Source organism: Atta colombica, unplaced genomic scaffold (assembly GCF_001594045.1).
Source record: "Atta colombica isolate Treedump-2 unplaced genomic scaffold, Acol1.0 scaffold293, whole genome shotgun sequence".
NCBI classification, from domain to species: Eukaryota; Metazoa; Arthropoda; class Insecta; order Hymenoptera; family Formicidae; genus Atta; species Atta colombica.
The window spans coordinates 1,195,195-1,216,596 of record NW_017259396.1 but is presented as its reverse complement, the minus strand read 5'-3'; the positions used below and the strand labels follow the sequence as shown (position 1 = coordinate 1,216,596).

General features: G+C 33.5%; 1 protein-coding gene across 1 annotated transcript in view; it reads left to right on the top strand.

Moving 5' to 3' along the window:
• LOC108690039 overlaps nt 1–15,388 on the top strand; it is an 86,551-nt gene extending 71,163 nt beyond the window's left edge. The window contains exons 3-4 of the mRNA XM_018197106.1: nt 13,118–13,175; nt 14,904–15,388. Coding sequence (XP_018052595.1) covers nt 13,118–13,175; nt 14,904–15,043 — 198 coding nt within the window. The 3' untranslated portion in view covers nt 15,044–15,388. The remainder of the gene's footprint in view (nt 1–13,117; nt 13,176–14,903) is intronic.
• Nucleotides 15,389–21,402: the final 6,014 nt, after the last annotated feature.

Sequence of the window (21,402 nt, the reverse complement as noted above, 5' to 3'; positions counted from 1 at the left end):
ATATATATATATTTATGCAGAAATAATCGTAACATTGTTTGATTTTATGTCAAAAGCGATTTAGAAAGTTCGCCGTACAACATGAGCGATCTGATAATATTAAATTTGCAGTCTTCAGAAAACTTCTTGACTGACTTTATAGACTGTATATGTGAAAGAAATATAGGTAATAAAACGAATGATTTTTGCGCGATACAATTTGCGATATCTTCAAATTGAGCATCAGTTGGTGGGAAAATGTACATAAAACTCAAAGTCCCAGAGGAAATCGGCGACAAAGTATTACCGTCAACTTCGCGGAAAACGGAAAAATGTAAGTCCACCAAAAACTTGCGAAAAACTAGGAGAGACTTAACTGTTTCAGCTGAAGCAAACAAATACCATTGCAAAAATTCACATTTTCGCGAATCGACAATACAACTTTCTCGTCAAAAACAGAACATTATGTAGCTGTTTCGCACCAAAAGAAAAAGAAATCACAAAATGAGTTTATAATACTCCGTATTATTTCAACGGAGACAGAAATACACGTATCAGTCTGCTATTCTTTTGAGAAGAACAATTCGATTTCATTTGATTATAGATGTAATAAGTGTAGACTGTGCATTTCCTGATCTTAATATCTGTGCTCTGTTTAGAAAGAATTGAATCATATCAACATCTCTCTTCAACTAATACTTGAGAGAGATAGAGAGAAAAGGAGAGAGAGAGAGAGAGAGAGAGAGAGAGAGAGAGAGAGAGATGATTCAAGCTATCTCACTTTTTCTAAATCGATAAAGATAATTTTATATAGGAATGCGCAATCTATTTTTATTATGTTTACGGTTTTTTGTGATCGATTAAAAGTTATATTTTTACCTTTTTAACATTTTTAAACTAATTATTACATTTTTTAAAGCGTGTATTTATTAAAACTTTGTTGCATTTGCATTGCGGAATATATTTGAAATAGCGCGATTCCGCGCAATCATGCGTTTGTTGCAACGATATTGCGAACGCAAATCCTCGAAATAATGCACCACGAACCACTTTAAAATTGCTTATCATATGGCACCAGGCGTATCGTGGCCTTCCCTTTATCGTATTGAGTTTTTCGGTAGCGCTTTATATGCATTAAGGTACATATGATCGCAATATGTCTCCTATAAGTTACTATGAATCGCTGAATAGAGTGGCTTCTATGCGTATTTTTGAACAATGTGAAAGAGATCCATACAAAGACATTATATAACTATATTACATTCTACTATTGTGAATTTATGTTAATTTTACACTGGGATGAAATATCAAATGTCGTGTACGTGTGAATCGCGATCTTATTCATCTTCCAATTTTTACACGGCAAAAAAAATATTATTATATTGTTGGATATAATTTTAATTATATTATCCAATAAATTTAATATGATTTTGATTATAATTATAATAAAAGTCAATTTTTTTTAAATACGTAATTTTAAAAAAATGTCTCGTTTTATTATATATAAAATAAAATACTTTTTAATTTGCATATATAAAAGATAATGGAACGAAAAGAATTGATTCAGATGAGTAAAGAGTGATGAGGCGAAGCGCAGTAGTAACGGCAGTCGAGGTCAGCCGACGAACAGTAGAATCGCCCGCGATTAAATCAGCCGCTAGTTGTGGACGTCAACGCTTCGACCTGATAACCGTATCTCAATGTAATAATCGTAAATCCATTAATATCGTTCGCTATTGCGCTATTGTCTAACTTATCGTAATTGATAGCATATACAGAGACATCGAATGAATAATTTTATCCGCAGGAAAATCTTCAATATTGACTCCTGTAAATATTGCATATCAAACAGATTCTGGTCGATATACATAGTTTGTTTTTATTTTAAGATTGCCTTAAGAAAGACTTTTGAGAGACTTTCTGTATTTTTGTCCTTCTGGACATATATGTTTTTATTTTCTCCTTATCTCAATAATTAGTATCTTAAAACATGTAGCTAAAGCTATTATATTATAATGTCTTAAGACATTATATATATATATTAATTACATTACATATACATGACATTATATATATTATCTTAAGATATTATATATATTATAATGTTTTAAGACGGTTCTATGATTAGCTTATGACATCTCAAGATTGTACTTAATAGATTTTCTACAATAAATTAGTTAATAGATTCTACAATTAGTTAATAGATTAGGAGTTATAAGCGAGTTATAAGTGTGAGTTAGTAATGTGTTATAAGGCAATAATCAGTCAGTAATCAGTGACTGCGTGAAAATGCCAAATTTCATTTCTTACAATTTAAAACTTAGATTACGTTACTAATCTGACTAGTCACATATATGGTATGTTGTTATTTATCTTAAGAATCATCATCCTTCTGATTGGTTGAAATATTGTGATTTGTGATTTGTGTAATAGTCTAATGATTTATCCTGGATGTGAGTTTTCTAAGACTTTACGACTTATAATTCTGACTTACTAGTATGATATGAGTTGACTAACGGTTTATTATAGAAAATCCATAAGAATCTCAATCTTTCACTTGCGACTAGAATCTTTAAGATATCGATATTTTAATTAAATTTTGGTAGATAAATCTAAAAACAAATACGATTCGTCTTTTATGATGAAAACTCGTTATTAAAGCTTTGACAAATATATCAAAATTTTTTCAAATTTTTATTTTATACATTACAATCCGAAACAATAAAAAAATGTAAAAATTTGTTTTCGTGAAGACACCTATGGCTGACGGAAGAGTTAAAATCTATGTTTTTGGCGGTTTGTATTGTTGGCGGAGAGAGTTAAATATAAAAATTATAAATACCAGCCTTTGAAAACTGACAGTTTTTCGAAGCTGTAAATAAGTTATTTAAGATTAGATTATACGGTAAGCAAACACTGTTTTTGCTGCGGATCGTATTATCGACGTGATAAACCTGGCCGGTTAGCGCGTCAATTATAGCCGCTTTTCTTCCCGTCAGAATCGCAATTTCACAGTTCGGTGCGCACCTTTTAAAGAAAATTGCTTGCATCTTGTTGCCTGTAAAGAAAACGCGGAATAAGGTGGAAAGCAAGGATAAGGTGGTTAACGACTTGCTGCTATTACAATAACGATATTATCTTTATAAACATAGCAAACCTCCAAGTGCCTGGCTGTTATTAACTAAAGCACCGTCGGGCGCTGTAACGCTTTATCATTCTGTTTCCACGAGGGAACGATTCGTTAATGTATCATTTAATGTCATCATAATATATACAAGCTTGATTTGATAGCAACATTATTGTTCTCGAAGCTCACGGTGTCTCGCGATGACTCATGACGCGTAACATCATCGTTCGTTTCCAGTAATTGCTCCCAATACTACAAAGCCGCTATAATTACCCCCAAGGGTGCCTTACGTCGTAACGAAAGTAGATACAAGGTGACGCTTAAATTTATCAATAAGATCGATTGTCGATCGTAAGTCGTAATACCGGTACTGAAGATTACGTCTACATTCGCGTTTGGTTTCTTGATTAATAAAAAAAAAAGTTGCTAACCAGCAAATCCTTTCTGATTGGTCAAAAAACGGAAAAACGAACATACACACAATCTCCAATCGCTAATATTAAATCGATCAGACTATGCATTGAAGATTGAAGATTGAAAGACTAAAATTTGATCAATTAAAACAAAGGGAGCTAACATTTCTTTATTTTCATTTCAATCAAACTTCAATCTTCAATGCGTAATCTGATACTGGCCTTATGCCTGTATCACTCTACGCAATGGAGATTGAAAATTGCGAGTTGAGGAGAAAAATTCAGCTAATCAGAATCAAAGGGATTAAAATAATTAAAATTATCTGATTGATCAAATTCTAATTTTCAATTTGCAATCCTCAATCTTCAATGTGTAATTTGATACTGGCCTTATATCTGTGTCATACTGTGCATTGGAGATGAGGATTGCAAATTGAAGATTAGAATTTGACCAATCAGATAATTTTAATATTAATTTGATTTTGATTAGCTGAATTTTTTTTTGTCCTTAACTCGCAATTTTCAGACTACGCATTGAAGATTGAGATTGAAGATTGGAAGATTGAAATTTGACTAATCAAAACTAAAATTTCTTTATCCTAATTGGTCAAATTTTTATCTTTAATCTTCAATCTTATCAATCTTCATGCGTCATCTGATTCGGGCTTACACGTACGTGATTTAGCGAACGAGATTCGGGCGTATAGTGGTGGGAGAAAGCACGGGAGTCAAAAACGAGGCATGATGACAAATCGCTGAACGCCGTCGTTTAGTCGAGCATTCATCGTTGAGTACACTTCTCCCTGCTTTATAGCGTGTCACACGCGAAAACGAGATAAACGATCCCCGGAGGATAGAGACGCGACGCTCGGCGTGCGTTTCTGACGCGGTCGCATTATCGTCCGTTGCGGTGAGAAAAAAAAAGAAACGATGACGGCACGAAAAAAGGAACGATTGGCTTGCGCGTTAGATTGATATCATCGTCGCACGCGTTTCACCGCATCGTTCGAATGGATTCGTTTATCTCGCTAGTCTCGGATCGCCGATTGATTTTATTTATCTTTTTTTCGTCAGTTAGTTATTCACATCGTTAACGTTGGGCGTGCCCATTTGCAGGCGATATCCTGTTGATAGTTGATGGACAGGCTGATGGAATATGGATAGAATATGATACAGGTATTCACGATTTACGAGATATAAAAGCGTGATACATGACACATCTCAATTTTTCATTCTTTCAAAATCTGTCGGGAGGAGCGAGCAATCGCTTTGAGATTTTATAGGAAACTGATAGTTTTTTTATAGCGCTCTTAATTAAACAAGGTACATTTGTCGGTTTAATATAAATTTTATATTATATTTCTCATAATATTTCGTTTCAAGACCGAAAATGATTTTAGTGCACTAAAATTTAAGCACTAAGATCTGCTTTGAATATAGAATTTCTCTTTTATTTAAATAAAATTTTATTTAAATATTATAAGTATTTTATATTATATAATAATTATATAGTAGTATAATAGTTATATAATAGTTTTTATATAGGTATTTTATATTATATAATAAGTTGTTTATATTACATGTAATAGATATTTTTACTATTAATATATATTTATATTAAATTTTATAGAAATTACTAAATTGATGGATGTATTTAATTATTAAAAAAATAATGCCTGAGGAGAGATCTCAGAATTTGATTATTACAGATACATCTTTCTGCAAGTGTACATCTTTATTATTAGAGGCGCATTATATACTGCTTACGGCATCATGTCAGAGAAAATCGGAGTCTGCTGCGACAAGCTGTGTTATCTTATTCTTATCTATCTGTTTGTTTCTTTCTCAAATCTTCTCTCTTATGCTCCTATGCATGTCAGATGAAGAAAATGCTTCTTTTCTTATTTGTAATGCTCTTTTCCTTTTCCTTTTCGGAATACTCGTTTACGGATTTTTCTCTGAGTTTATTCGACACTCTTTACGATCGTGTTTCCACTCCACAGTCGTGACGCTCTTTATGAAATCCAAAAACAACAAACGCTTCGATTCGAGCTAAGAGGCACGCTCATTGAGATGTAAATATGTTTCACTTTTTCTGCGAACGAATAGAAAATGTTCTATGTGCATTATTATATAATTCCTTTCTGCCTTTGAGAATCAGATATTCAAACAAAATTATATCGATTAATTCATTTCGATAATTTTACGCGAAACGTATCTTAATATTGTTGTTCATATTCTGATCCATATATAACTGACAAGAGATTTGTTGAATATGCTGTATTATGTCATACAATATATGAAGATTTCAGCACAACTAAACTGCTTAAGCCCGAACCCCCCCCCCCCTCCGTTGTCTAGCTGTCTACCAAGCTGTCTCAAACTCCTATTACATCTTTCACGGTGGATAATTCTATCCTCGATTTCTGTTTCTCCATCCCTAATTATTATCTAATTCGAGACACACGTGTTTCATTAGTTTCTAATCGTTATTTGTTATTTTAAGAATCGATGTTTCTGATTAGAAATAGACGATACGTAATTATCAAATAAATAACATTTTAATCCTAGGTATCGATCATGTAACTTTTTCTGTAGAGCAGAAACGTGAAAAGTGTATTTTTTGTATATGTGCATGTATGTATCTACACAAATATATAAAAAATTTTCATTTTTCACATTTCCATCCTAGGAAAAAAATTATATGATTGATCTCCTGATCTGTTTGGACCTATTTAATCCAAGATGAAGAAAATTTATTTTTTACATTTTATTAAAAAAAATTTTTTCTTTGGTATTTGATGATTTCGTCTATAAATGTAAGATTGCCGCGTCAACGGCAGTCGAAACATGTAATGTAATGTAATGCTTTCTCATTAAGTATTCATCCGTAAGAAAATATATATAATAAATTTTTTATTTTTGTACAATTATGTGGTCGTAATTATACTCGTTATTTAAAAAAAAAAGCTTTTACATTGATTCTCATTCGCCCTTTGAATTTTCTATTTATTTATTAAATGTAAGATCTTTTAAATTTTTGTATTAAAAAATTATTTTTTTTTAATCATATTGATTTACAATATGATTGCACAGTAAATTTAAATTATAGCTCAACAAAATTAAATGAATAATTATGCGTTCTATGTTAAAAAAAAATATTTTCCTACCGACCTACGGTGATAATTTAAAAAATGCATCCTTTTGTGCGTTTCGAGGTCTCGCCGTTAACGCAAAATTGAGATCAAATTAAATTCTATCCTATTACCCAGATATTTTTGTTTCATTATTCCACGCAAACGTCTTTCGCATTCATTTACGTACAGTATCCAACCGTTTACATGGTAATTTTAGATCGCTACAGCTGTCGTAACTCGTCGTTTATGTCACGTAGTCGTGATGGCGACCATACTAATAACAACGATGGTGATAAACCATCTTTATTGTTTTGGCACATCCGCGAAGGAAGTGCTCCGTTTGTGGTTGGCGGCATCATCATTCTCCTAAAATGTCATAACGCGCGTAATTGAATATAATTTATTATTTAGGAGTTATGTAATCCTCAACGCTAACCTGGGTAAAAGAATATAATACAATATTCCTGGTAACATATGCACAACAATGCATGTTATGTCTGCGTTGTTAGGCGAGCGATTTCTAATTTTCTAATAAATAGTTTCAAAATAGGTCGAGTCTCATGTTACGTCTGTTTGCTTTGATATATTAATAAGTTTTAAAATACAATGTTGTCGCAAATAACAAAGAAGAAAATTTGATATAGGATTATAAACGATGGATTAATTGCGAACGTGCCTAAAACGAATAATACCAGCGTTTTATGAAAATAATTCCTGAAATACAAAATTAATCCCATTACTTAAATAATAGGAGAGCATTTCATCTCCAATTTATAACAGCTTTTATATATATATATATATATAAAACATACAAGATATAATTGAAATAACGCCCATTAATCATACAATATTATTCCTAATAAAAAACTCATACAATATTATTCCTAATAAAAAGTCGAAGAGTCCTCTACCATTTTGCAATTTTCACAATAATTAGTTAACGAGATATTAATTTCTAAATATTGCTGAATAAACGGATAAAATCGATGTACAAGACAGGTTTAAGATATCTTTCCGTGAAATATTTTGAAGAAAATTTTTTTAAAATTTCTCAAAAATATGTTAAAGTTTTATTGTCGATAGATATTTTGCTCATTGAGCAAAATTAAAAAAAATATTGCGAAAATTGCAAAATGATAGAGGACTTTTCGTCTTAGTTTTTTATTAGGAATAGCATTATACGATTAATGGACGTTATTTCAAATATACTCTATATATATGTATATGTGCTAATACATATGTGCATATACAACATATATTTATACATGTAAAAAATAAAGGCTTATAAGATCAAAAGATTAAATTTCGTTGTATAAATTTAATTTATTATTTTAATTTATTATTTTATTATTGCCTGAAAATATAATGAATAATAGAATCTATTTTGCGTTTACTGATACGCAAATGTTGATGAATGTTTAATAAGAAGAACAGATCGATAATGCAAGATTAATTAAAGTGCTGAGTAAACATCGTGAATGATGTAAATTTAATTATAGAGTAAAAAAAGGATTGTTTTATCGTTACTTCTAAACAATGACGACAGCGGCAAGAAAGTCGCCTGATGCATGATGGCTCAGATCGATGAAGTCGATAAATTGCGCCAACGAAGCGAGCACTCAACTCGTTATCCAAGATACAAATGCGCCGCTACTTATCGCCTTATCCCATAAGTAAATTTTCAACGGCGGTGCTCGCACTTACTTCGTGCGAAGTAACTCGCATTCTTGTCGCGTGTCGTTAGCCTTGTCTATTATTCAGTTACTTCGTATTTTCGAGAGAAGCGAAATTTGCAGGAGTTATACGTTTAAGAGACATCCGCATCGTCAATTCACTTCGATGAAGAATAGCAGATTTATAACTCCCATTGTTATAAAAGTCATATATGTATAAAAAAATCTAATTGAAAATAAACTTTTTGAGAAAAACGCGTTTAAAATTAATATGAATTAATACATATAAAACGAATTAGATTGGATGCACTCAGTGCGCATTGGTGCACATTAAAGCCGTTATACACAAAATAAAAGATAAGAAGATATGTTTACATACATAGAAATTAATTAAATCCTGAAATATTCAATATATTTTATTGTATTATTAGGTAAAATATGTATTTTATAATTCGAAATATTTGCATTTTATTTTTATCAAAGTAAATCAGTGTACAATGGCTTTAATAGCTTCCATTAAATTTATCATTCGTAACGTTTCAGTAAGAATCATTAAAAAAAAATTAATTATGATATATATATTTCATGTATTAGTTTTGTGCTTATTTTTTAATAAATTTGACACAAACTTAATTTCTTTTTTATTTTTTTATGAGAAAAATATATAAAATTTTTTTTTCTTAAAATTCTATTTCTTAAAATTTCTATTTCAATTATAAATGTAGTCTCGTATTTTGACCAATTTTGATGACAAATAGATGCTTTATAAAACTATCAAAGTCTAAAATCTTAAAAGTCTCGTCATAAAACGCATTTCTTCGAAATGTGTTACTTATTTATTAATTAATTTTTATTCTTGAATCTTGCTCTATCTATATTTAAAATCTGCAAAAAATTTCTAAAGAAAGATATATGAATAATTTGTTACATCTTAATTCATTATACATATATAACTCTGCCTTTTTTATCTATAGTAATTTCCTCGTAAATGGAAATGTAACATGAATTGTGGTGCTTTCGTGAGTATTTTCGAGAAATTCGATTCCTATTCCCATTGAATTTCTTCCTTTCGTCAAATGACGCTTCGTGTTGGCGTACTCGTTCGTGAGACGAGCGCGAGATAAGCAGAAAAACAATTCTCGCAAACCGGATGCTCCGACGAACTTTTCCAGCTACATCCTCTTCGTTCTCTATCGAGCCACCGATGCAATTGCCGACTCTCAATTTCCGGTTCCAAGTAGCGGCCGTCGACGCAAAGCGGGTGCGATCGCCTTTCAAGTGTCTGAGAAGCACTTAAAGCTGTGACTTGAAGCCGGTAGGAAGCGATAAGGAATAGTGATAGGCAACTTTCCGGGGTTCTCAGGTATCGTTACTCGCGTCTTTACTCGAGACTCGAGAACAGCTTTTTTCTGATATACGAGAAGTATGGATAGTTAAGAGTTAGCTATATTTGATTATAAGTCGTATCTTGTTGATATTCTTTTTTTATGTCAATTATAATGTTGATAAAGACTATGGCACACAAAAAAAAACATAAAGCAATAAAAGACGTAAGCAGTAAGCGAATCGATCGATTATAATAGAGATATAATTACACTAGCGCTATTGTGATTTATGATTTTTGTTAACTGCACTATTGCGAAATTGCTAATATGATTAATAACGAAAGCAATAGCAAATCTAAAATATAATTAAAAACAATAATACACAAAAAAATTTAAAAATAGGTCATAAGTAAATCAACATTTTTCGCTACTGCCTGCTATTATTTTACATTTTCTATTATGATTGATCAAATCATTTATTGCTTACGTTTTTTCTGTTATTAACTTAACACTCAAAAATTTTATTTACTCTGTCTGTCTCTCTTTTGCTCTCGAGTTTAGTATTTGATATGAAATTAAGAATCCGGAACAAAGATGTATTAAATAAATTCTTAAATAAGCGTGTTTTATGATATTTTAATCAGGTTGGTCAGAAAGTCTTTTTCGTATTTTTGCAAAAAGGTTTACGCAAAAATATGAAAAGACTTTCTGACCAATCTAATAAAATAGATGAGTTAAAAGAAGAGCTTTTGGATTATAGATTTAATTCAATTTCTCTACTCTTATCCTTTAAATCTTTTAAACATAGGATATGCTATCGTTAATGAATAAAGGAAATTGATCGACGATCTTCATTTTTTAGGATTGGAAGTCATAATAGCAGGTAGATTTCTCGTGGTTGCTGTAATGTTTTGCATCAAAAAATCATAAATCTGTGCTGTAAACTTGAGTCGATAAAGTTTATTGCGTGAAGATAAAAAAACGCAGTAGACTGATATCGCATAGTCAATCCGGTTGTATTTCGCCACACCACAAGTGTATTTACTTCCATCGCGTACAAAAAAGCAACAAAAATGATTCTTGAGAAATACTTTGCGAATTTTTCTTCTGAAGGCATTTCGTCTTGGGTTATAACGTCGCCTGCTTCCGTTATTTAACATTTTTTTCGTTTCTCTCTCTCATTTTTTTTCTGCTCTGCTTGCATCTCCAGATTAAATATTCACGAGAGGAGAAATGGAGATTCTTCCAACGCTGAGACGAATTTATTCCATAAATTTTTCTTGGTGAGCTATGGAGGTGTTACTGAACAAATATAATTTGAAGAAAACTCTAATTAAAGAAACATATAGCTGAAAGTTAAAGAAAAAGAAAAAAGTAAATCACGTTTGTTTTGTTCATCATATACTGATTTGAAAGTAAAAATTGCTCGAATCAATTGCGATTTTTAAATGTGTCAAAAATTATAAATCTAATTTTTCTGTGATAAAATAAGACTCTCTTTGTTAATTATTTGCCCCATTTAATTAAATATCCCGACAATAATCCCTGCTAAGGACAAGAAATTGTCAAATTGAGGCGTTAAGGAATAAATCTATCCCTCGGGAGTAATATTTGCATTTCTTAGTAGACTAGCTCATCAGAACAGTTAAAGGATAAATTAATTCTATGTGCTAACTACAAGTTTTTTCGATATACAGTCCGTCACGTCTGTCTCGTGCGAGCGGAATTCGCGTGATGAAAATCGATCGACGATCTATACCTATTGCGAATTCACTCGCAGGCTCTCGCAGCGGAACGTACGTGCGAAATAATTTCTGTCCATCCTTACTTGAAAATTAGCACAATGAAATACTCGCAATTAAAACAGTTTCATGATTTTAACATTTATTACCGCGGTTTTCACTCTCGTTAATTCCTTCGGTAAATATCACTCATTATTTTGCAATTATGCATTTGTGATGTTTCCTCTCCTTAAATGTGATTATATTTCAATCGCGATCATACAAATTTGAATATCAATTTCTTTTTCTTGTATTGTTTAATTTTTTCTTTCTTTTTTTCGAAAATATTCCGCATCCATTACATTTGTAGTCATCGCAATATATTGATGATTGCGATATGAAGTTCATCATTATTTCGAAGTTGTTGTACGGTTTCGTAAATTCTTTGCAGTGAACGACTTCATTAAGAATTTATTATTCGTTGGATCTAGTTTACAAAAATTCTCACTATTTTCTGCGGCACCAAAAATCCGTATTTTATACAGACAAGTAAACATGTTCAAAAGATCATCGTTACAAAATGAAGCTAATAATTGGTGGATACTTTTGTACTATTTTCGCCCATATACTCACAATACAGCTGATGTAATAAAGCGAGAAATACTGATTGATTCTGCGGATGGGAGTTCAAAGAAACAAACGAGACATAAAAAATTACTGTCCAAGCTCCGGAAAGAAGAGTTCGGACAATCAATGTTTTCATTCTCATATTATTTTAACGATCAGAGAATTTAGAGAAATAGCGAGTTTCATTACTGCGAAATTCTTGATCAGCAAAAGGAGTTTAATAACTAGAGGGAGGATACAAAGAGGTAAATATATGAGAAAGAGAGAGAGAGAGAGAGAGAGAGAGAGAGAGAGAGAGAGAGAGAGGGGGGGGGGAGGAGAGGAGGGAGGGAGAGGAAACAGTTAGAAGGTTTAATATGTACGACATCCTCGGGGCGTTATAATTGCTGAGTATCGATCATCCAGTGCTACATGACATACTCCGCTTCGAGGAACTTCCGTTTGACCAATCAGGGCCTGCTGAAGGATCATAGCCACGTACTTGTCGTTCCTGATCGTTCTGTAACTCCGCCTCGTATATGACCACTCTACATCACTCTGCAGCGATGCAGAAATCAGAATAATCCGCATCCGAAACACGTAGGAATTTTCGAAATTTAGTCTCACGATCAGTTGCTGCATGAAATCGTTCGAAGAACCACATTGCGAGATATTTCGCACATTTATAATGCAATTGTACTATCGTTCATTTCCTTTCTCGTTATAGATGCGGACACGTGAGTGTTATATTTCATTCTTCGTCGAAAAAATTTCGAATTGTACGGCGTGTCTTTTTTCCGCCCCCCCCCCTTTTTTTTGTAGCGCGTGGCTACAGAGCACCTTGGGGAATCTCGCAAAACAATATTGATAGATGAAACGTTCGCCCTGATTCTCACTCGATATCTGGTGGAGATTTATTGGTCGTATGTGTGTGAGCGACACGTGAACGCGTGTATCATTTCACCGCGGATAAAATATTCGCCGCTCCGGTGGCGCGTAGTGCGAGAAAAGAGCCGCAAATTGCACAACGACATTTATCAATACTCGTCGCTTTCCGCCGTTATATATTACTGGCGCTCAATGCCATTTTATCGGTCGTTTCACGTCGATCTAACGATTTTTTTCATTTGTTTCAGAAATACGTCAGCGAAGGATCGATAGTGCGAGACTGCGTGAACAAGTGCGTGGAAAAAGGTGAATGCGACATGATTCTCGTTCATTATCGCAGATTCTGAGCCGCGTTCAGAAATTTCATCCAGGTGCACTCAGCAAAAAAATATATTATTGTTAAGAAAAGTGATTGTGTACAATTTACTTTTTTCCTTTTAAATAACAGTTGTCTTTAATAAAGAATATAGAAATCTTAAAATACATTTATTACAAATACATTTATTACAAATTGGAGAAGCATTTATTATGTACAAAACAAAAATTAATTTTCTTTTAAAGAATATTAAAATTAATATTATATCAAATTGACCGAAGAAACGACTTTATATAACAGCAAATCGAATTTGTTTTAATTTAATAATCTCAGTTTAAAATTAATAAAAAAAAATATTAAATTTATTAGGATTTAAAACATATTTTGAATAAATTTGATGCTTGTGATGAACTTACGATAGATTTACGAATATATGGACTTGAAACAAATAATTATTGCAGCATACAGTATTTTTCTGCAGGTGTATTTTACTCTGTTGTTCACTATTAAACAAGAAGATAAGATAATACCTAGGTGCACTCGGATAAAATTTCTGAACGCAGCCTATAGTCATAAAAAAAAATAAACGTTACAATCCATTTTTACGAAGCTGTTTTGCATGTTTTTCACACGGTACTAAATCTATGCGTCCGCTCGTAAATTCTTTGGCGGCATTCTGTAATCGCTCGATGAAATTTACCGTGGATAAAACGACGGATCTTAAAAAATTTGTGAAATGGCGCGAGGTGTTATCGGTTGCTTTTGAGCCAAGGTTTGTTATCTGAAAGGCGGTACTGTTGAACAGTGATATCCAGAAGTGGCGCCGGATAGAACATCTCTCTTTCTCTCTCTCTCTCTCTCTCTCTCTCTCTCTCTCTTTCTCTCTCTCTTTCTCTCTCTTTCTTTTTCTCTTTCTTTTAAACAAGAATCGACCGAGCCACGTCATCGATTTTGGATGTAGTGGCGTATGGCCCGCATCGTATCGTGCACTCTATCTGTTTGCTCTATCCGCCACTTGAGAGAGAATATGAGAAGATCTGCCAAAAGGATAGAGAATCACGCGCTTTTAAAGGTCCCACGGAACAGCAAGTGGCCGTGTTATCGGGCCGCGTCGTTTTATTGTTCTCCTGTGGATGAAGGCCTCATACTTTTCCTTTCCTTGCTCGTATTTCTTCGCCACTCGTCCTTCGACATTGCCTCTCTATATCTCCTCTCGCCTCTTTTCTTGTTATATCGCGAAACGGAAGTGCCACGATTAATCTTTGTCTGATAGCATGCTTCACTTTTCTTTCTCTTTTCCTCTTTTCTCTTTTTATTTGCCATTATTAAACTAGAGAAAATTCGAAGTCCATGATTCTCTTAAGGATTATTATTGTTCTTTGAGAGTTATCGTCCGTTATATGTATGTAATAAGTTACGAAAATAAACACATTATTAAAAATGTGGATGTGTTCATTAGAAGGTTTATGTGATAACAAAATTGACAAATCCCTTTCTCTTCTTTAAAAAAAATTCTAGATTCATCTTTATTAAGAGCTACCTCTAGAATTCTATCTTTAAATTAAGACAAAAGGATTATTTTTCTTTCAATAATCACAAAATAAATATTGAATAATACAAAGTAAATATTGAAATAAAAATGTCGATAAGAGATTTGAATGTCAAGGATATATTTAGTAATCAGATTAAGTTGCTGAACGATAAATCGGCTGTTTCAGAGGCCTGGAGCACGAGGACGTACTGTTGCCAGCAAGATGGCTGCAATTCTGGCCCATCGTTGACAGCGTCGAGCAGCACGTACTTCGTCCTAGCAATCTCGTTGGCAGTCTTCGTGATGTGCCGAAGCCTTCGTGGCTAATACGTGTCGTCCTGTAAGACGATGGAACTGCGCTGCGGACGTCACACGCCACCCTTCATAAAACTTGAATCACAAAAACTTGTACTTAGAGAGGGAAGTGGGAAGGGAATGTTGCAACTTGCATCTCAGACATCTGTGCCGAACGATCGAGGCTTTCTACATGCGAATCTATACGGAGACGTCGATAGTCGTCCTTTGGTCCTGTCAGAAAGTCCAATAAAATTTTATGTCATCGTTTATAATTGAACATATCTTTCTTTTTGCGAAGATTAATGTGTGCTTTCTATTATTTGATATCGATTATTCTGAATATGCTTAATCAAAATAAAGTTGACACTCGTGATAATCAGCGAACATTGCAATGCATAATGTCTCTTGAAAACCAATTCTTTGGACTTTTATCAGTTGCAGATCATTAGCTATGGAAATTAGCATTGATGTGTTATTCCTATTGTCAACCTGACAAAGGATTGATTTATTACTGAAATAGTATTTCTTACTTAAAAGTTGACATCACATAAAGTACATTTATTGTTCGTATAATATTGTAGATATATTTACTATTTACAAAGCCGATCTTTAAGATGCTCGTTGTACATTTTTCAAATAGTTCGTTTTTTAAAATATTATTTTTTTATTGGAACTATAATATTGAAAGATAAATCCAACATTGAGAATAATTATTCTGTTTCCAAAGAATCCAATTTATTGAGGAAAATCTTACGGACGGTGATTAAGAAAATATAACAAATTTATAAGTAATGCATATGTAATAAATGCTATTGTACAATTATTCCCAAGCATTTACTCTCTGATTAAATGTCACGTCTAACCGATTCATACTGTCGCCTTCCATTTCGCGTGACGGTATTCACGTCGTACAATCACAGCCGACTCAATTCAGTGAACGTTGAATGCACTTGCTAAACTCGAGCCGAGTTAAGTGACGCAGAGAAATCGGCTCGTTAAATTTGATGCGTTATCACGCCAATTTCTCCTTCTTCACTCTATTAAATTCGCACGCTTCCGCATGCTTTTACGGATCTATTGCCCTCGACAGTAAAGTTCTCTTGATCGAATTTGAGTGAAAGTTCGTTTGGCAAGTCTCGTTTAAAATCGAGAACTCGTATGGCAGATGAAGTGATATCTCGCATAAAACTATCGTTATCAACGAACTCGTTATAATTTTTTTATTGTCCCGATATAGAAACAAGACAATCGCATTGTGGAATTTTGTTTAAAAAATATCTAATCCAAAATATAATGCAATGTCTCGAAGCTTCGGAAATACATGCTTCGCACGCGATTTCTTGCCAATGATGAAATAGTCGGGGTGGTAACGACGATATTTAACACGCGATTCGAGAATGACAAAGAGCTCGAAAATATCGCCATTATCATCATTGTACCGCGCTTATCCATTTTCACAGTAGCTTTCGTGCAATTCGACTTTACAGACGCACATTTGAGCGAGACGTACGTCTCGTGTATGATGCGTGATCAGCTTTTTTTCCCTACTATTTATCAGACTGCATTTTTTACGGTGTAGTTTTTTTAACTATCACGAACTAATCGGTCTACGACACTGTAAAAAGTAATGTGTTTTATTGTTATTCCCATGTTTTAAACACTTAAAGAAGTTTTAGACTTATTCAATTCAATTTAGACAAAACACTATGTGTTTGGATTTAAAATACTATGCGTTTTAAATCCAAGTATGTAGTGTTTTGAAAAAGTTTAAAATTAAAACATCTTTAAGTGTTTAAAAACACTTTAATACTTTAAATAAAACATTTTAATTACTTAAAATTAAACACTTCCTTTTTCAGTGGATGGAACTTTGCTTGAAAAAATAGACTCTTAGATGAGAGAATAATGATATCATATTGGATTTACCTTTGGGAGAGAATATCACGACTTTAATTTTAAAAAATATATCAAGAAAAAGCAAGATTTAAAAAATATTTTCTTTGTAAAAAAAAATCTTCTGATAGAAAAAATTCAAATGAAAGAACAGATACTATACATCGTTTCCTATATCATGATTTTTTCTTCTCCGAAATCTCTGGGTCAACTCCCTGTTGAGGAACAGCATTCTGTCGGCCTTCAACGGCGGATTGAATTTATTCAAAAAGTTTCGGCGTCCCATTTTTCGTCGGACATTTTATCGACGCTTCTTCTGTCGCTTCTTCCGTCCGCCCACTAGCCTCGTACATGCGAGTTTAATAACATCGGGATGGGTTGTGAGCCGAAAAAGCAACGGCTAAAGAATACAGGCGTCGATATATCAATATTTCGTACGAACGTCGCGCGATGTGTTTGAATTTCATAAATATTTCGACGTATCTTGCGCTCTCTTTTCATTATTATTATTTTTCGAAGTCGCACGAGAGAATACCTGCCTCGTAATTGTTATTAAACCATTAAATTATTAAATCATTAAAATTCTTCGCGATTTTATGTGAAATTATCAATGAAAATATATAAAGTCGGCCCAAAAAAAAGATTTTAGCAATAAATTTAAATAATTTACAATGCTTGAAACGCTTTTAAATAGACATAAAGTTATCTTAAAAGAAGGATTAATCACATTTATATTGAAAAATCTCTAAAAAGTATTATAACTCACTTGATTTATAATAAATTTTTAAAAAGTATCTTGAATATTTGAAAAATGAAAGTAAAAATGGTGTAGCAAGAAGAATCAGGACAAATAATGTTACCCGTGCGCTTTAATGAGTTATTGATGCCCAAAAAAGGTGTCAGGATGCCAATATTCATTTAGGAACATTGCTTTTTCCTAGGCAATTTTTTTTAAAACTGTTAAACCTTATGATCTTTTTTGATGTTATAGCGATGAAGCTTCCTCTAATAGAAAGAAAAATTCACTGATTCATGATGATAAAAAATGTTTGATATTTCGCGATCTCGGTTTTTATCCTTTTATTTTAGCAAAGCCGATTATCGTTTAAAATAAACTTTATTATATCAGAAAGACGAAACACGTATTAAGAAATTCAAAAATTCGTCGGTTCTGCGAGGATATTTTGTCATTTCATGCACATAAAAGATATTTCCCGAAAGGAAATAAGGAAGCGACATTAGTTTCGAGACATACAAAATAAATTATTAGTTTTGATAAATTAGGAATAGGATGTGTTACCTACAGAGAAAATGCATTAAGCTCTTTTAATAAAACGAGCATCTATCAGAAGTTAATTCCTTTTCCTTGTACATTTTTGGGTTTGTGACACTTTAAAAGAGTTAGATGATTTTTGCATACCTAGCGGACATTAAATGCATCTTTCCACAAAAGTTGTTCAGAAGTCATTTTCGTTCACATTTTCTTATGACGAGATTAATACGGAGAAGTATATAGTATGTAATTAAGATATTTCAATCACAATTTCAACCTGATCGAGTCAACGTTTATGATACTTACTTTAAAAAAGTTAATTTTTGCATATACTTAACGGATATTAAACGCAACTTTCCAATAACAATTGTTCACAAGTCAGTTTCGTCCATTGTCTTACAACGAGTTCGGGAGAGTTACATACGCAATTGAAGTATTCCAATCACAATCTGATCGAGTCAATTGGCAACAAGGGGACACAGTATCCTGACATATCCTATTTCTTTGGGACGACTTGACTCGGATGTTTTAGATTCGTGAAAGAAAGCGCCGACAGTTCGATAGCTCGAGTAGAAGAAACGACATGGCGACGTTCTCCGCGCGAAAATCGATATCGATATATTGGACCATAATTGTTGTCAACGACATCGACGTTACTAAAGATCGAACACTTAAGGAAGCTGATGCAGCAATGGAGCCGGTGGCAGCGCGAACAAAAATGGTTGCTTCTGTCGCTCGGCAAGCACTTCCTAGCCGTAAAACACAAAGAAAGAGAAAAAAGAAAAGAAGAGGATCGAACAAATAACGTGGATAACCTACATACAGATAACGTTTAACAGAGGAACAGTGAGGATAACAATAATGATGTTATTATTACTACTATTACTACTATTATTATTATACTATTGCTACTAATTATCATTACTATTATGAACTACATGCATCACACCGAGTACACATATAGTAGTTATGACCGATTAGGCGAATGCGAGCAAGCGGAGTTGTCGATTATTATGTAACTGCTTTAAAGTAGCCTTATAAATTGTAATTAAAGCGCGGATAATCTATTACACCGGGTGGCGCGAAGGAACGCGACACTATCCTTGACGTAGCCAGATTTTCATATTGGTGAAAGTTTATATATATGATTAATTCAATATTAGAAAATCGCTTGTAATTTTTAGTCAAGTATTGAATTAATCCCGTTTTTCTTAATTCGTATCTTTCGTATCATCGAAATTGACGATATTCGAAACATTACTAACGAAGATCAATCCTTCCGATTCGGAAACGAAGAAGGAAATCTCGTTCTGTTCCTCTTGTGTCACTCGGTACATACATCAACGTAATGGATCATGAACAGGTAGGCAAGAAACTAAAAAAAATTCCTAACAAAGTAGCAAGATTCATCTTAGCGGATAAGCAGGGAGGGCGATCACGAGTAGCAGATAATCTGTTGTTTGTTCACAGGAAGAAGGGTTTAGCGATCGATCCTGGCAACACGAACATCCGAAAGACATCATATTTTAAAGATTAAAGCTGCTACCCCGTGACAGTCGAAATTTTGGAAAATGGAATCTCGGAAAAGTAACACGATCAATAAGAATCATTTAAGTTTAACGCATTCATGTAACGCGCTAATCTGAGCTTAGTTGTAATGTCTTTTTTGAGATTCCGTTTTCCGACTGTCATGAGACAGCATCTTAACAGACAGAGACAGCAGCACAGAATATTTAAAATACAATCCGCATAGCGAGTAACGAATAGTCATTGTTCATCGCGCAAACGAATATTACATATTTTTATTCGCGTATATACACATATAACGAATAATGAATAATCTGATTCGCTATTCGAATAACGAGACTGCATCTCTCAGTTCTCGTCCTTCAAGATATCTTCTGGACATTCGCGTTGCATACGGAGTCGAAATATCTGTTCTCGCAATTTAGAGGCAGACGATTTATCTAAAGTTAGATTACAAGAGTCTCTAGGATAACCGTTAAAGCTAATCTATTTCCCGTCTCGAATGTCGGCCGATTTAAACGTCGATTGTTATTGTTAGAGGTGTGCATTAAGGTAGCCATCGGCGGCTGCGGTTTGAGATTAATCGTTGACGAAGCGCCGGCCTGCATCGATTTAGTATAATTAGCGTAGAATCGATAATCGGCCTTCTCGCCGACGATTAATACTCCGATCGCGAAATCGCGCGAATCATGCGCGATTAGGCGCCTCGGCGGGGAGGATTACGTCAGATACGCGTTGCTGAATTACATCAGAAGACTTTAAGTCGTTCAAATTCCATTCATTAGCCGCGCTGATCGAGAATCTATTTAACGCCGATACGTCTTGCTTAAGCCTCGTCTATATATTTTTATAAACTATAAGGTAGCACCAAGATCGATCACCATTACCCGCGAATTCGCCTCTCAACTATTTTTCCTGCGATATTTTTAAAGCTATACGAACTAAATTTTTATCACGGCTTCATTCGAAAATACTTTGCAATGAGATGATTATTCCCTTGTAGTTGCATCCAAATTTATTCTGTACACAGGAGCATAATTCTTTAATAACAATTTATAATTAATTGGAGTTCCGAGGCGAGAGCCTGTTTTACGCGAAAGATATTTTGACAAGTGCCAGAAATTACGGATTATTCGAAATTGGCTGGTAATTGCCAGAGCATCTTCCTTTCCCGAAATGAGCTCTCGTATTTCGAACGTTTCACTCCAAAACTCTGTAGAGATAGCGAAACGTGTCATCGAGAAATAAGCTACACGTGCGCTGATATACAGAATCTCTCGGACGTTCATACTGTAACGATTCATAGGTGATTTCTTAATACTTAAGGTTAAACTATATCGCGAAGAGAATGCTCGATAATAACTCTTCAATCGTTGCGAGTTCTATCAGCTTCTGCCGGCAAAAGTATCGTGAGAAAATATCGCTGTCGGATCACTCGGTCTTCAACCGCGATCTTTCCATAAGAGATAAACACATTCTGCAGTAAATTGTTCACATTATCGAACATTTCCACTAGTTTAAATTGATATCGAGTTGATAAAAGAGTATTGCTGCAATCATTGTATAACTCAAAATAACTTGTATAACTTAATGTGTGGAATGGTATATTCATCAATTTGATCATAACGATATCGGAAGGAAAATACCAAATTGACACGAACGCGCTCTACATAATATAAAGTTACAATTAATAATA